General features: G+C 35.8%; 1 protein-coding gene across 7 annotated transcripts in view; it reads left to right on the top strand.

The window, feature by feature from the left end:
* CEP112 (centrosomal protein 112) overlaps positions 1–16,911 on the top strand; it is a 551,576-nt gene that overhangs the window by 275,848 nt on the left and 258,817 nt on the right. For all 7 annotated transcript variants that reach the window (XM_055258901.2, XM_055258899.2, XM_055258897.2 and 4 more), the window contains one exon: positions 10,832–11,014. In XM_055258901.2, coding sequence (XP_055114876.1) covers positions 10,832–11,014 — 183 coding nt within the window. The remainder of the gene's footprint in view (positions 1–10,831; positions 11,015–16,911) is intronic.

The raw sequence follows: 16,911 nt of genomic DNA, 5'->3' as shown, positions 1-16,911 counted from the left end.
GTGTGCAATTTTGCAGATGCAAATTGTTGAGAGACATAACCTGATGATGTTAAATATATATCTCATTACATGAAAAATACCAGGGCCTGATGTACCTGTTTCTTAGTATGCATCTTAACATCATGAGTCTAATGACCTATATATTAGGTTGGTGCAAAAGTAGTTGCGGGTTTTGCCGTTGAAAGTAATGGCAAACACAACAATTACTTCCACAATTACTTTTGCACCAACCTAATAAAACTAGTGCTAAATTTTACAACCAAGAAGCAAAGGTTTTCCACAGAGAGCCCTTGAGTAGAACATGAGAGGAAAGTGTTACCTGGCAAGGCCTGTAGAAAAATCTGTCTATTAATGGCCAACACTTTAAAGCAGTGTGTCCCTTGAACTATTAATCTGATGATCAATATAATTTTGGATACAGTTTACAATGTTTGAACTGTCCTTCATCTTTATTTTTAAAAAATGTGGCATGTTGATAATTGTTTGTGATTTTTACTAGGCAGTAGTTTTTCTGCTACTTACTTCCCTGCTACTTCAGCCATGACAGAACTGCCCTGGCTTACTATGGAGGAAGGGTCAAAGTATCAGAAAAGTAAGAATATGAGAGTGGTTTTGTTGCTTTAGGCCAGAGAAGCCAGTGCATGGGAAGCCTGGAGGATATGGCCTTTACTAGGGTGCTAAGGTGCACTGGTGGGACGGGCACTGATAGCACTGAGCCAGCTCCATGGTGGTTTCCTCTGTATTCTGGGGCCGACAGTAGGAGATGCTGCTATGGAACTGAGCTGCCTACTTTCAACAGGAAAGTTGGGTTCCAAAATGGCAGGCACTACGTGGGGCACTTGGATATCAGATGGAAGGTAGACGTGATTACTGTACTGGATAGTAAGGCTAGACAGGCCCTTCAGGTGTCTTGCCCTGCAGGGATCTGTGGTGGTAATGAGCTGTGTTCTGAGTGACAAGATAGCCAATGAGAATACTGCTTGGCTTGCACAACATCAAGAAAAACGTCCAGAACTGGTGAGGGAAACTGAAACAGTTTTCCACTTAGGGTGGAAAATCATAGTCCTCTACCTAGTTTCCCAGATCTGAGTCGGTTCGCAGACCCAGAACCCATTTGTTATAAGAGAGACCACATCCCTTGTTTAAGAGTCTTGTACTGCCACCAGAAGTAAATATTCCCCCCCGAAGGGAGCTACTGGCATTTGGCATGGTCCTGCACACAAAGAAGAAAACAAAAATTTTACCCAAATCTTACCTTCCAGAAACGACTGCTGTTAATCTTAGGTGGGCATTATTCCAGAAATTTCTATGAGAGATTGACAAATAGAAGGATTAAGTAGATATATAGACAAAAACAATTTTCTAGAAACAGGACCATGCTACATTTGCCACTTTTAATTAAAATATTAAATTATATGTGAAATTATTTGAAGAAACAAGGGAAACGGAAAGACATTTTTTCTTTTTTATTTATTTTTTATAGAGATAGGGTCTTGATACATTGCCTAGGCTGGTCTCGAACTCCTAGGCTCAAGTGATCATCTCACCTCGGCCTCCCAAAGTGCTGAGATAACAGGGATGAGCCACTGTGCCCAGTGGAAATGGAAAGATTTCTAAAATTTAGAAAAACATTTTTTTAACCACATAAGAGATTATTTTTAGAATGTTAGAAATTAAAAATACATTGAAGTTAATTTTTAAATTTTGTGGTTCAATTTTGAGGGCATTAGTTAACTCCTTATTGGAGAAAAATTAAACTGCCTATATTTCCTTCCACCTACTTATACCAGTCTATTTTGTCAACCATAGGATTATTTATACATTGTTGAAGTTTATAACATTTATATTTTGTCCCATAACCATAATTCTCACAGTTATATAAACTTAGCTTCTTATTTAAATCAGTTATGTGCTCACCACCAGGATTTTTGCACAACTTCATACCTGAGTTCTTACTTTGATCTATTATTGACTACTGAGATTTCATCAAGTAGCTTTTCCAAGAAGGGCTTATAGTTGTATTCACTGCATTTTTGCATGCTTGAGCATCACTATGTGTTCTCTTATTTGTGAAGGATATCTTAGCTGGGCATAAAATTTTTTGATCATTCTTTTTTCCCCTGTCACTTGGTACACATCATCCATTGCCTTTTGGTGCAAACATTGGTCTTAAAACAGCTTCTCTGGTCATCTCTTGCTTGAAATTTATCCCCAAGTGTTTTTTTGTTTCAAGAGTGGTTTGGGGACTATAGCCCTTGAGTTTCTTTCATGTTTCTTTTCCTGAATTGGAATCTATTTTTCTTGGTCTACAGTGTGTCTTTTTGATATACACATTTTATCTCTTCATTCATTTTAGGGAAATTTTCGGATACCGTGGTCTGTGTTTACATGGATTTTCTTTTCACGTTTCCTACTTTAGCTTCTCTTTGTCTTTTTCCTGGACCTTTATTATGATTACCTCAAGCCCTTTATCTATGTCAATGATTTGATTTTTCACCATGTTTATTCAGCTCATTGTTTCTGATTTAGAATCAATTTCATGATGGAGTTATTTGGGTCCTTAGTTAATTATGTTGTTTTATCTTGTTATCCTTGCATTATTCTTTCATCACACTCATGTTCTTATTAAGTTCTCTTACAATTGTTTCTGGTTTTTAATGATGGGCCTCTTCCTTACTTTCTTCTTTGCCTCTTCTTTGTCACTAAGTTCACCTTTTTCCTAATGTGATTAATGTTTATTTAGTTTTCAGATACTTTTCTCCCTCATCTTGCTTGGGCTTAACGTGGGCACCTGTGTCCAAATCTGTTAAATGGACTGATATAATATTCATGAATTCTCTTTGACCACTTTTCAGCCTGTCTGTCCTCTGAATTTCAGTATGAAGGCACAGGTATTTCATTGCATTTACTTTTTTATGAGATCATGATAGGGATGGAGAAAAAGAGCTTAGTTGCAGTTCTGAACAACTTCTGTTAGAGAAACTGATACTGGCTCTGTCTTTTAACAATTTATTAATGTCTCACACTGGGGTTTTTCTGTGTATTAGAGAGTGTTTTCTTTTTTATGTGAACTCTAAATCTTATATCGGAGAGAATCAGCCCAAGTTTGCTACTTTCCTAGCTTTATTCATCTCTCTCCAGTAGCCATTTTTACTCCATTGAAATTGTCCTCCTTATCTTCCACCCAGGCAGAAGGGGGAAAAGTGAATGATACATCTTCAGTTCATTTTTCTCTAAAACTGGGATACTGGAAAATAATCCTCAGCATAATTTCAACTTACCAGTTCTACTTCTAGGGTATAGGGACAAAAGAGTATGTGTCACCAAACCATTTCAGAATCTTCTCTTTCCTTCCTTGACTACCTCCTTTTGAAATTTGTGGCCAAGTTATTATTCTTCTTTCCTTGTTTGTTCACTGCCAGAGAATGTTCTCATGTTCTCTATTTAACGTTTGTTTTTATTCTTTTCACAATTTTCAGTTTTTCCTATTATCTTTACCCAGAGATTCTAGTGCCAAGTATGTTCAGTATGAGGCATTGGTTTCTCTTGGAATACAGTTATTCTCCTGTTGGTAAAATCATTCCAGCAGCAGCTGAATGACCAACTATCAGGGTTTTATAGGGAAGGTTTTTAGATTAAGATTAACATTGTATTAGCTAGCCTCTAAGTCCTTCCAAATTCTTAAACTTTCATATTTCTACTCACTTAAGGGAGAGCAATTATCATTGAGTTGTAGGACAAATATAACCTCAGGGCATCTAACTGTGACTCCCTCTCTTCCTCCTTTTCTAGCGAGAGAATATGGAGAACCACTCTCCCTACTTTCTCTAGCTTTAGCCCATTTTTACACCAGGGCTATGTAGAATATAAAGTTTGTAATTTGATTACCTTCAAGATTATTTTGGTTAGTATTTTATACCATCATTTCCCTTTTCAGTGTGTTGTGGTACATCCTTCCATAATTTATATTTTTAGCACTGGCGTTCCTGACATTAAGTTATGTTATTGGGATATATTAGTCTTCCACATATTGTATATTGAGAAGAAATGACTTTTTCCATCTCCTTTTCTATTTCTTTAAATGATTATTAAAAGTGGTTCAGGCCATATTTGCTAGCACTAATTTCACTGTAAAACAGTTACCAGGACTTAAAATATATATCCCAAGATTCCTAGGGACTTAGATGTCCAGTGGCTCCATCTTGGTCTTTCTTGGGACCTAGAATGTACTTTTGGCCTTAGGCACTTACATGAAAGTTCAGTTGGAATGAAGACATCACCATCAAGCTGTAGAAGGATTTCGTCTGTTCTGAAATGGAGGCTGATGCTTTTAGGAACTTCAGAACTTCAAAACTTTACTCTTAAATTTCAAGTTCTGCATGTGTTGTGGAGTAGCATAGTGGGTGGAGCAGGACCCTTTTTCTTTTTCTTTTTCTTTTTTTTTTTGAGACAGAGTTTTACTCTTGTTGCCCAGGCTGGAGTGCAATGGCGCGATCTTGGCTCACCGCAACCTCCACCTCCTGGGTTCAAGCGATTCTCCTGCTTCAGCCTCCTGAGTAGCTGGGATTGCAGGCATGCACCACCATGCCTAGCTAATTTTGTATTTGCAGTAGAGACAGGTTTCTCCATGTTGGTCAAGCTGGTCTTGAACTCCTGACCTCAGATGATCCACCCACCTCGGCCTCCCAAAGTGTTGGGACTACAGGTGTGAGCCACTGCCCCCAGCCCCTTTTTCATCTCCTGTTTTGACCTTAAAAATGACAATTTCCTACGAGTCAACCCAGTATTTTCTAGACACTGAACCCCAACCACCAAGCCGTCAACCCTAACATCTCAAAGGACTATCAGATGCCACCAGGTGCTTGCACATGAGCGCTGACAGTACCATTGTCCCTGGAAGACATGCCAGTCTTCTTTAATATGTTTAGGGTGGGCACATACCCAGTATTGTTATCTGTCTCATAGCTCAATGCTTTTGGATTATGGAACTTGAAGCCTTCCCCCTTTTATTACAGGGAACTCCTTAGCCAGCCTTAATTAAGCAGGGTCCTTGATCATGGTGCATCCAGTTCTCCCTTGTAGCATGTACTATGGGTCCAGACATCCCACACCCCTTAACTTAGGGCTTATTAACCACTTAATATTCATTTTGTGGGTTCTGTCTGCTTTTATGTCCTCTACATGTCCATAGTTTACCACCTCCTGGTCATCATTAATTCCGTTAGACATTATTGTTGGTCAACCAAAGTATCTACTAGTCCAACATGAAGAACTACTTTGTGTTTACCTTTGAGATGTGTCAACAAGTAAAGGACAAATGGAAAGTCCAAATGACTCTTTTAACATTTATTTACATGGATGGGGCTAGGCACCAGTAAAACTTTTTATTTACAGATCTACCTTGATGACATCCTTTGTAGTTACGAATACCATCGTCAAGATATTCCCCCAACATTAGGGTTTCTTCTCTGGACTCTACCATTTATCTGGAGAAGACACCCTTGCCAGAAGATGCTGACAGTGCGGAAGCCTAGGAAAAGACCAGAAAGGGCTCATGACATCCAGAAGTTAGCCATGTAGTGTTGGGCTTAGCAGACAAGCCTGAGCTATTGCATTTTAAATTGAAAATTATCCTCCTTATTCTCCATTCAAGCAGGAGAGGTAAAAGTGAATGATATTTAAAAGGCTTTGGCAACCTTGAGATTTGTTCATTAAGTAGAATCACGAGCAATAGGTGCTGGCAAAATATCAAACTAACAATCATTTATGACTGTGTTTATGCTTGAAATGTGATAATCACTATTTCCTTTTTTCCTGATTTTTAAAAATGAATAAAGTGAAATTTGAACATGGGCATGATCATTGATGAGTCTATAAGAAACTTCAAATGTCTCTGTTTAGAAAGTTACTGTGAAAGTGCATTACTACTAGAGCACAGAACAAGGAGGTGTCATTACTAATGATCTCACAGCTAGTTCTAGTCATGTGTTTTCTGTTGGGAGAAAATTCTGCAATTCTTTTGCCCCAATTATAGTTCATTTGGTTAGTTTTCTCATTCTAGAATATTGTAAAATATTTTGCTTTTAATCAATTTTAAGTCACATTCCTTCTCCCAATATTTCTGAGGCTTTCAAGAAGATCTCAATAGAACTTTCTACCTCCCATTTCCCTTCACTGTGTTACATACTTAAATGATTTTGATTAAAGTTTATAATTTTATTATAATGATCCTTGGTGGTATAACGCTGAGTAGAAATAACATGTCCAAGAACTAAAAATATTCCATCTCAGTAATTCATTCACTCAGCTTCCTGAGCAAAATGTCATAACAGCAATACAATATGAAATCTCTCTTTTGTTGGGATTAACATAGTTCTGTGAGACACAGAACAAAGCATACACATTTATTTTAAATAAAGAAAACTTTCTTACTCGGTATAGTATCTATTAGGAGAAAATGTTTATCTGTTTTTTCTGAATATTGCCAATAGTAGAATAATATGAGGAAAAGCCCTAAATTTTAAATAAATATAAATTCACTGTAACACATCACTCTTCTGAGATGCAAAATACATTTTGCCTTATTATTTATACATTATTTTATTGTTATAAGTGTATATGTTCAAGAGTTTGCATACTTCTTCTAAATAACAATACATTTATGGTTAGAAATACATTGTTGATTTTCTAACTCTTTTTTTTATTATTATACTTTAAGTTCTGGGATACATGTGCAGAACATGCAGGTTTGTTACATAGGCATACACATGCCATGGTGGTTTGCTGCACCCATCAACCCGTCACCTACATTAGGTATTTCTCCTAATGCTATCCATCCCCTAGTCCTCTACCCCCCGACAGACACCTGTGTGTGATGTTCCCCTCCCTGTGTCCAAGTGTTCTCATTGTTCAGCTCCCACTTATGAGTGAGAACATAGGGTGTTTGGTTTTCTGTTCCTATGTTAACTTGCTGAGAATGATGGTTTCCAACTTCATCCATGTCTGTGCAAAGGACATGAACTCATCATTTTTTATAGCTGCATAGTATGGTGTAAATGTGCCACATTTTCTTTATCTAGTCTATCATTGGTGGGCATTTGAGTTAGTTCCAAGTCTTTGCTATTGTGAATGGTGCTGCAATAAACATAAGTGTGCATGTGTCTTTTTTTTTTTTTTTTTTTTTTTTTTTTTTTTTTTTTTTTTTGAGACAGAGTCTGGCTCTGTTGCCCAGGCTGGAGTGCAGTGGTGCTATCTTGGCTCACTGCAAGCCCCACCTCCCAGGTTCACGCCATTCTCCTGTGTCAGCCTCCCAAGTAGCTAGGACTACAGGCACCCACCACTACGCCCAGCTAATTTTGTTTTTGTTTTTGCATTTTTAGTAGAGACAGGTTTTCACCATGTTAGCCAAGATGGTCTCCATCTCCTGACCTCGTGATCCACCCGCCTCAGCCTCCCAAAGTGCTGGGATTAACAGGCATGAGCCACCGTACCCACCCGTGCATGTGTCTTTATAGGAGAATGATTTAAAATCCTTTGGGTATATATCCAGTAATGGGATTGTGGGTCAAGTGGTATTTCTGGTTATAGATTCTTGAGGAATTGCCACACTGTCTTCCACAGTGGTTGAACTAATTTACACTCCCACCAACAGTGTAAAAGTGCTCCTATTTCTCCACATCCTCTCTAGCATCTGTTGTTTCCTGACTTTTTATGATCACCATTCTAACTGGCGTGAGATGTTATCTCATTGTGGTTTTGATTTGCATTTCTCTAATGACCAGTGATGATGAGCTTTTTTCCATATGTTTGTTGTCTGCATAAATGTCTTCTTTTGAAAAGTGTCTGTTCATATCCTTCATCCACTATTTGATGGGGTTGTTTTTTTCTTGTAAATTTGTCTAAGTTCTTGTAAATTTGTCTAAGTTCTTTGTAGATTCTGGATATTAACCCTTTCTCAGATAGATAGATTGCAAAATTTTTCTCCCATTCTGTATTGTTGCCTGTTCACTCTGATGATAGTTTCTTTTGCTGTGCACAAGCTCTTTAGTTTAATTAGATCCCATTTGTCAATTTTGGCTTTTGTTGCCATTACTTTTAGTGTTTTAGTCATGAAGTCTTTGCCCATGCCTCTGTCCTGAGTGGTGTTGCCTAGGTTTTCTTCTAGGATTTTTATGGGTTTAGGTCTTATGTTTAAGTCTTTAATCCATCTTGAGTTAATTTTTGTATAAGGTGTAAGGAAGGGATCCAGTTTCGTTTTTCTGCATGTGGCCAGCCAGTTTTCCCAACACCATTTATTTAATAGAGAATCCTGTCCCCATTGCTCGTTTTTGTCAGGTTTGTCAAAGATCAGATGATTGTAGATGTGTGGCATTATTTCTGAGGCCTCTGTTCTGTTCCATTGGTCTGTATATCTGTTTTGGTATCAGTTCCTTGCTGTTCTGGTTACTATAGCTTCGTAGTATAGTTTGAGGTCAGGTAGCATGATGCCTGCAGCTTTATTCTTTGTTCTTTTTGCTTAGGATTATTTTGGACTCTTTTTTGGTTCCATATAAAATTTAAAGTAGTTTTTTCTAATTCTGTGAAGAAAGTCAATGGTAGCTTGATGGGAATAGCATTGAATCTATATAAATTACTTTGGGCAGTATGGCCATTTTCACAATATTAATTCTTCCTATCCATGAGCATGGAATGTTTTTCCATTTGTTTGTGTCCTCTCTGATTTCTTTGAGCAGTGGTTTGTAGTTCTCCTTGAAGAGGTCTTTCACATCCCTTGTAAATTGGATTCCTAGATATTTTATTCTCTTTGTAGCAATTGTGAATGGCAGTTCACTCATGATTTGGCTCTCTGTCTATTATTGGTGTACAGGAATGCTTGTGATTTTTGCATATTGATTTTATATCCTGAGACTTTGCTGAAGTTGCTTATCAGCTTAAGGAGATTTTGGGCTGAGACGATGGGGTTTTCCAAATATACAATCATGTCATCTGCAAACAGAGACAATTTGACTTTCTCTCTTTCTATTTGAATACTCTTTATTTCTTTCTCTTGCCTGATTGCCCTGACCAGAACTTCCAATACTATGTTGAATAGGAGTGGTGAGAGTCTTGTGCTGGTTTTCAAAGGGAATGCTTCCAGCTTTTGCCCATTCAGTATGGTATTGGCTGTGAGTTTGTCATAAATAGCTCTTAATATTTTGAGATACATTCCATCAATACCTAGTTTATTGAGAGTTTTTAGCATGAAGGGATGTTGAATTTTATCAAAGGCCTTTTCTGCATCTATTGAGATAATCATGTGTTTTTTGTGATTGGTTCTGTTTATGTGATGGATTACGTTTATTGATTTGCGTATGTTGAACCAGCCTTGCATCCCAGGGATGAAGCCGACCTGATCATGGTGGATAAGCTTTTTCATGTGCTGCTGGATTTGGTTTGCCAGTATTTTATTGAGGATTTTTGCATCGATGTTCATCAGGGAAAATGGCCGGAAATTTTCTTCTCTTGTTGTGTCTCCGCCAGGTTTTGGTATCAGGATGATGCTGGCCTCATAAAATGAGTTAGGGAGGAGTCCCACTTTTTCCGTTGTTTGGAATAGTTTCAGAAGGAATGGTACCAGCTACTCTTTAATCACAATAAGAAAACATTTTGAAACCTATGTTTTAAAGCAAATTTCATTTGTGTTTTGATTCTTGATTTGTCATAAGGGATAAGAATTTCAAATTTAAAAAGAAAACTTCTGAAATTTAGTGCAGTGTGCATGCCTGGAGAAATGAATGCTATAGCTTTAAGATAAGGTAGTCTGGTGATTCATTGCACGAAACAAGATCGATTTGGAGCAGGCTCCTACTGTTAGCTTTCTTGAAGATGGATTCTCACGCTGAAAATAACACAACATATTCTAGATAACAGCAGTTTTTCCCCCTGAAATCCACCAAAACTGAAGAAAAATCCAAGTGACTGTTCTTAGCAGCTGTGTGGCCTGGAGTTCACTGGGGAAGCTGGCTTCCTGCCGTCCCCTATTCATCACCTGCTTCAAAGACAGCCTGGCTGGCTATAGTTTGCAGGCCAGGTAGGGTGCCATTGTGCACAGTCTGGGAGGATTAGTATCAAAGCTGCGGCAACCAGGCCCTTGGTCTCGGGCTGCCATTCAGTCTAGCAGGGAGAGGCTAAGACTGGCCAAGGTCACAGTCTCCAGTGTGGAGTGGACTGGGAAAGGATCCTGAGAATAGAATGCTCTTTATGAAATCATGGCGCAAGCTTGCAGCACAGCAGGTGCCCTTCTGGAACACATAACATCTGTTTATGTTGGTATACCGTAGCTGACAATGAGATAATAGAGCTTTGAAATTTATCATTTTATTTTTTAAAAGACAACTGTATATACAAGAATCCAGATGCGTATTTAGCTCCGATCTTTTATTTGAAAATCATGAAGAAAGCTGACTGATTTAATTGCTGCTTTTTACATGTGTATATTTAAGCAAAAAGCAAAGCGTACTGACTATTAACCATTTATAACCATTGCTGATCAGTAATACCCGAATTTTTGGGGAGGAAGTGACTAGCATTTGAGATAATTTTTTTCAATGTTCAGACATTTGTGTCAACAGATTGAAGAAGGATTTACTGAATATGCCCAACTATTTTGAATATTAGGAGGTTTGCATAACCACCACCCCAACAAATGAGAGTATTTCGAGGGTGAGGTAATAATGATGCAAAAATAAAAATTTTCAACTTGGACAAATTAGAGAAAAATTAAGCTGTACATGAGTTGTCATGACGACAAGGATGTTCTGTTGATGAACTGTCCTCCTCATTGTCCAATCAGATAGTAGAGCTGAAGCTGGAGCATGAACAGGAGAAGACGCACCTATTACAGCAGCATAACGCAGAGAAGGATAACCTAGTCCGAGACCATGAACGGGAAATTGAAAACCTGGAAAAACAACTTCGCGCTGCCAATATGGAGCACGAAAATCAAATTCAGGAGTTCAAGAAACGAGATGCACAGGTAATTATCAATAATATTTGATAAAACGGGTATCTGTTTTTAAAAAGTCATCAGCGTTTAATGTTTTCTTATTATTCTTGTTGATGCACGCTGTTTGATCATTTGCAAAACTGACATATAAATGTGATTTTTTTTTTGTTTTTCTCCCCCCCACCCCCCCCGTTTTGGGATGAATAAAGCTTTAACTACAGAAACCACAGGTAGCCAGATTAAAAATCCCATGGCGCGCTATAACTTGGCTCCCTTTTTTATAATCTTGTCTCAGTTCCTTTCATGATGGATTTTTTTAAGGTATCTGCCCCTTACCCCTCCCTTCAGCCTTAGCAAATCCCTATGAAATATATCAGCCTCACTCCTTGCTTTTTGTTTTAATCTATGTAGGTAATCAAGCAGCTGTTTTAATATTTGCTTTTCCTTCCTAGTGTTGCTGTTTTCATTAGACTATATTTGCTTAGATCACTCAGATGGTAATTGATAAAAATGACTCCAGAGAAGGGCTATTTCCCATCAGGTCTGTTGCTTTTTCCTGCACACACACATGCCTCCTAGCCCACATCTCTGTAGTCCCTGTTGGAAGCCATTTGGCAGAATAACCCCCAGCTGTGGTAGCATTTGACTCCTCAAACTTGTGGATGAAATGTGCACTGTCAGCATGGAAAATTATCTTTATAAATTTCAGATGAAAAAAGAAATCTATTGGATGTGTATCTTTGTGATACAATACATTCTTTAGAATATATATAATCAAGGGCCTTTAGTGTATCCTCTTGAGATTGCTGTGAAATTGTATTAAAGAAAAATTTAAGAGCAATTGATAACAATAAAAAGATAATGTTCTTTTCTAATAAAAACATATTGTATACTAGGTCTAAATGCCCCTTTTCCCATTGAAATCTAACCATGCTAACCACACCACACAAGCTTCTCCCTCTAGTTATTCTTCCTCCCCAAATAATATAATTTTCAAACAAAACAAGCCTTCTATTATATTATGTCTTTCAACAATTTTATAATTATCTAAACATAAACACTACTAATTAAGTAAGATGTTAATTTTTTTGAGTGGACAGCGGGAAGTGGTAAGGCAAAGAATGGGAGTTATTGGTTATTTTTCATTTGACCTTGAGTTATCTTCTATTTTCAGAGAATAATTGATACAGTATGAATATACACAGCACAGGTTTTGTTGTCAATGGTATACATTTACAGTACAATTATTTCAACTTGTTTTATGGTGGTTTGCTACCTAAAAAGGTAGTCATTGTAGTGCCCATGGTACCAGAATACTCAGGTGGTTCCTGTTAAATCATCGTGTATTATATTTTTGCCACCAGGCTCATTAGAGCCTTTGTGAAATATATGCTGGTGTTTTGACTCTTAGCCGTTCAATTTATTAGGAATATTTTCTAGTTCATATTCTCTTTCAAATATGATGTTAAACCTTACCATTGTTTTCCCATGGTAAGAGATATGGGTTCTGAGTCAGTGTAGGATTTGTTTGCATAGTAGAATTGTATAATGGATAAAATAAAATACACTAATTTACATAACTTCCTATTATTTGGGGGCTTCTATGGGAAGCCGATACAAGTGGAGGCCAAATTTAGAGGGAACCTTTGTGATTTTGCATGAGTCGTGTCTGCCATATAGGGTGCGGTTCATCCAATCATAACAAAAGGGAAATTTTAGTTCTATTACGTATAATAAAGCCACAGGGATAGTACAATGAATCTATTAATTGAATTTCTTCCTATTGAAACATTAAGTATGAGGACTATATGACCTCCTCAAATGTTGTAATTTAGGATTGTATTTCTCATATTTCATGTCTTTCTTGGAATGTTTTACTAATTGGAATTGTTGTCAAGGGAATGCCAGTAAGCAAGGGAAACAGGCTAAATGCATTCTTGCTCAAAAGGAAAATAATTTTGTGTATGTTGTACTTAGTCATTCTTAGAGAATACTGTTTTTAAAACTTAGCAATGAGCTGTATTTTAAAAAATCTTATCATATGTACCAAAATACTCATAATTTGTATTTGTCTTTGGTTATTTACTGAGGATATTAATTCAGTTTCCTTCAGGTAAGTCTTAAATTTTCAAAATCTGTCTCTTCATGGTTGTGGTCTAAATAATGTAATGTATAATACCTTTTAAGTTCTAAATTCATTCACAGATTTCAAGAAAACAAAGTAGGCATATAATTTTCAAAATAGAAGATCTTTTTCAAATCACTGTGTTGTAGTTTGATGCAGAGCAAACATATTAAATATTAGATTGTATAATTTTTTAATTTGATTTTGAGTTAGAGATTTGATTTTCAGTTAATGTGTGGCTATTCTAGTTTAGCAATGGAGGCCATTTTGTAAAAAGGACTATTTGAAATACTTAACCAAAAGAGGACCAGTGAAATATCTATTTTGAAATCTATGACTTTGTTTGCTGCTTCCCTTCCACCAGATTCTTAAATGAGTACAGTTTCCTTAAAATCTATTTTTGACTTCTTCCAAATATGTAGTACATTGTATGCTGATTAGAAAATAATTATTATAAAGTATAGTTACCAACCTTAAGGTGAATCATTCCAACTAGGGACTCCCTTTTGGTGAATATGTTTTATAATTATTATAGGTTAATTGTTATTCTAATAATTTCTGTTTTAAAGAGCAATGATAAGACATAGAAATGCACCAAGGACAATGAACTAGTCTCCTCATTTTGTTTGGTTCAGTTAGTAATTATTTTATGTCTATATTATATTTTTGTTGTAGTACTTTGATTTTCAATGGCAGGATATATTTTGATACTTAAATTTGCTAATGTGCACATTAAATTTTACCACCATCATACCAGATGTTCAGTCTGGTATCTATCTAAGGTCATATGTTTAAAAAAAAGCATTCAGACCAGTAGAAATCAAGACTTGTAGAAATTCATAACCTCATTGTATAATATTTCTCATTTACCAGGTCTCTCTTATTGAAATTATTTTGGAGAATGATCGCATTGATTCAATCATATTTTAATATGAAGAAAATTTATAAATATAATCTTAGCTTCTTCTGACATGGAAGTTCTACATGTAATTCTTATTTTGCTTTTGAACTATAATGTAATGAAAGAATTTCTATAGTTTATCCTGTTGAATTAGAGGAAAAATAGAACATAGGTTCCTTGATCCCTTACTTGTCCTTTTAGGGCCCTGAACTATTTAGTGATTACTTGATGTTTTACATTTGTTGCCATACTGAGTGGTGTGTGTGACTACTGTAGAGACTGTTGCATAGAACCTTTGTGATCCTCCCCAGAGGTGGCATCACCATCTTAGGACCGCTATGTGACCTGTTGCAGTAGAGACATTCAGGCACCTAGGGTAACCAGCAGCCATTGTGCATCACCATCAGTATCATGCAAATTAAATGCAGCAAACTTGCCGAAGGTCATCAGCCATATCTGAAAAATATATTGAATTTAGCATTTGCATATAGTACAGTGGCTCTTGCAAAACATTGGCATCTAAATGCCTTTCTTAATTCCCTACACTGAGAATCATAAATCTAATATGAACAATTTTTACATAATAAATGGACAGATTATCTTGATTTTGCCATAGTGATTCACATTAAGAGCTGAACCTATCACTGATTCCGAAATGTAGAATTTGTAATAATTCTTTTCTACTTAGAAAAAAGTTTTCCTAGAAAGATATTGATAGGGCAATTTTAATTTTAAAAATTGTATCTCAATTGCATTACCTGATTTTCCATGCATTTGCAAATTTGGGCCCAAGATAAAAATCGCCATTTGTAAACTGAGTGTGTGCCTGCATCCAGGGGCTTGAACATTGGCTATCATTCTTTAAAGATTACTCGAAGGGTAAATTTAACAATATGTATAGTCTGAACATTCTTGTTATACCTATATACATGGCTTTTGGTCTTTGGTAGCATTTTTCTAGTGAAAACATTTTAGTTTTTTTATATGCCAGCTACTATCAAAAGGATCTAAAGCAGTATTTTATAATAAACATACACTTAAAATAACTGAAAATAATTATTAAGCAATAAATTATATTAACCACATTAGAAAATCTATACTGAAGAAAAAATATTACAGTTAAGCAGAAATTTTAGCTCTGCATTTGCCTAGAAGCCACAGCAAAGAGGGAAACTTTGCTGTGAATTGTATAATTCTAATTATGTAATGAAAAAAATCATAGCAGTTCTTTTTTTTTCTAGTTCTCAGTTCTGAGAGAAATTTATGCCATTAGACTTAATATAAAGGACATTGACCAATATAATTGATGATATTTTCCATATGTTAAAACATTGGAAATAAAATCTGGTGGGGAAACTTTAGACTCTTTAGTATTTTCATAAAATGTAATTACTAGATTTTATTTTTATGTGCCAACATTTCATTTTAATTTATTGAGAATATTATTATTCTCAAATCAAAAAACAAAGTGCTTTATGAAATGCAATTTTGTAGATATTATGAATCATAAGAAAGTATATTTTAAGTCACAGCCTAGCAAATTCTAGTACAGTTGTTTTATCACTGTGCCAGGAATACTTACAAAGTGTCTTTAGGAAGTAGAAATTAGAAACATAGCTGAGATTAGAAATTATTTAGGAGTGAATGTCTAATACTAATTTCCAAGTGTGTTATTAGCTTTCTTATATCTGATTTTCTTGTCTCTGAATTTGTTATGAAAAACTATAAAAAGAAATTATAAAATCAAATGGTAATTCACTCCAAAGATACTTACACCTGTATTAAAATGATTCATATCCTACCTGCATAACCAAAATAGTATTTCATCACTAATATTTATTCATTAATGCCATTTGCTTGGTCCTCAGGTAGCATATATTTTTGTTTCTTTGGATAAAACTGGACTGATTGCTTGGAAAAACCAAGCCATGTAAACTCTATTTTTCCCCCAGCCTAATGAGGCTGTTGCTGTTAATGTAACCCTGTTTTTTGTTCCCCTCTTCTCCCTAGTGACACACATGGTCACATCAGAGTGGTGGCCTGGTGTTCCAGCTGTGTACACACCAAGCTGTGCTACTCATCCCCTGATGGACTGAGTTATTTGTATTGAGAAGGCAGAGTGTGTTTTAAGTATTAAGTGGGCTTTACTGCAATGTACAAAGTTTAATGTTAGGCATTAGAAGGTTGGTGGGAAAAGTTTTTATTATTTCACTTTCATTTTGTAAAAAGAAAATAAGATATTTTTGGTGGACTCCTGGTAAAACCACACATTACAATTCTCTATTTTCTTTAGATGAAGTTTTATCGTATTATCTAAGTGCTGTATTTAAGATAGCCCAGGAACTTTCTGTATATATTCAAAATATTGATAGAGTTTTTCATAACTAGGCCATTTAAAAAAGCATGTGGGGGAAATACTGTTTTTCTGACACCGAAAGCATAGGTCATACAGAATTTTCCAAATAGAGGGGGCAAAAATTCTCATCATATTTTGGCTTGGATGCACTGATGTGAAGATCGTGTTTCATTAGTATGCAATAATGTCGTGTCTATTAGTATTACATGTGAATTTAATAATACATTTGCATTATTTATATATTACTATACAAATTAATACGTAAAATAATACTATTTCTTAAGTATTTAGTTAGCAGAAAATATAGGAAAATGCTATTTTAAGTAAAGCTTACATTTTGTGTAGGTCACCAGCTTTCTTTTTCCGTTATAATTCTAAAGTTCTGTAATTGTTTTCATCCTGAAGGCATAAAACTAGTGTATGTATACCTGTGATTAAACTATTATAAACAATTTAACTTTGTCCTCATCATGGAGAAAATTATATTGTTTAAAAAGCAAAAAATATAAGCTGAGGCAAGAAAAATGATTTCTCTAACAACGATC

Source organism: Symphalangus syndactylus, chromosome 20 (assembly GCF_028878055.3).
Source record: "Symphalangus syndactylus isolate Jambi chromosome 20, NHGRI_mSymSyn1-v2.1_pri, whole genome shotgun sequence".
In the NCBI taxonomy this organism is placed as follows: Eukaryota; Metazoa; Chordata; class Mammalia; order Primates; family Hylobatidae; genus Symphalangus; species Symphalangus syndactylus.
Note: the sequence above shows the minus strand (reverse complement) of the source record. Positions and strands in the feature narration are given on the sequence as shown.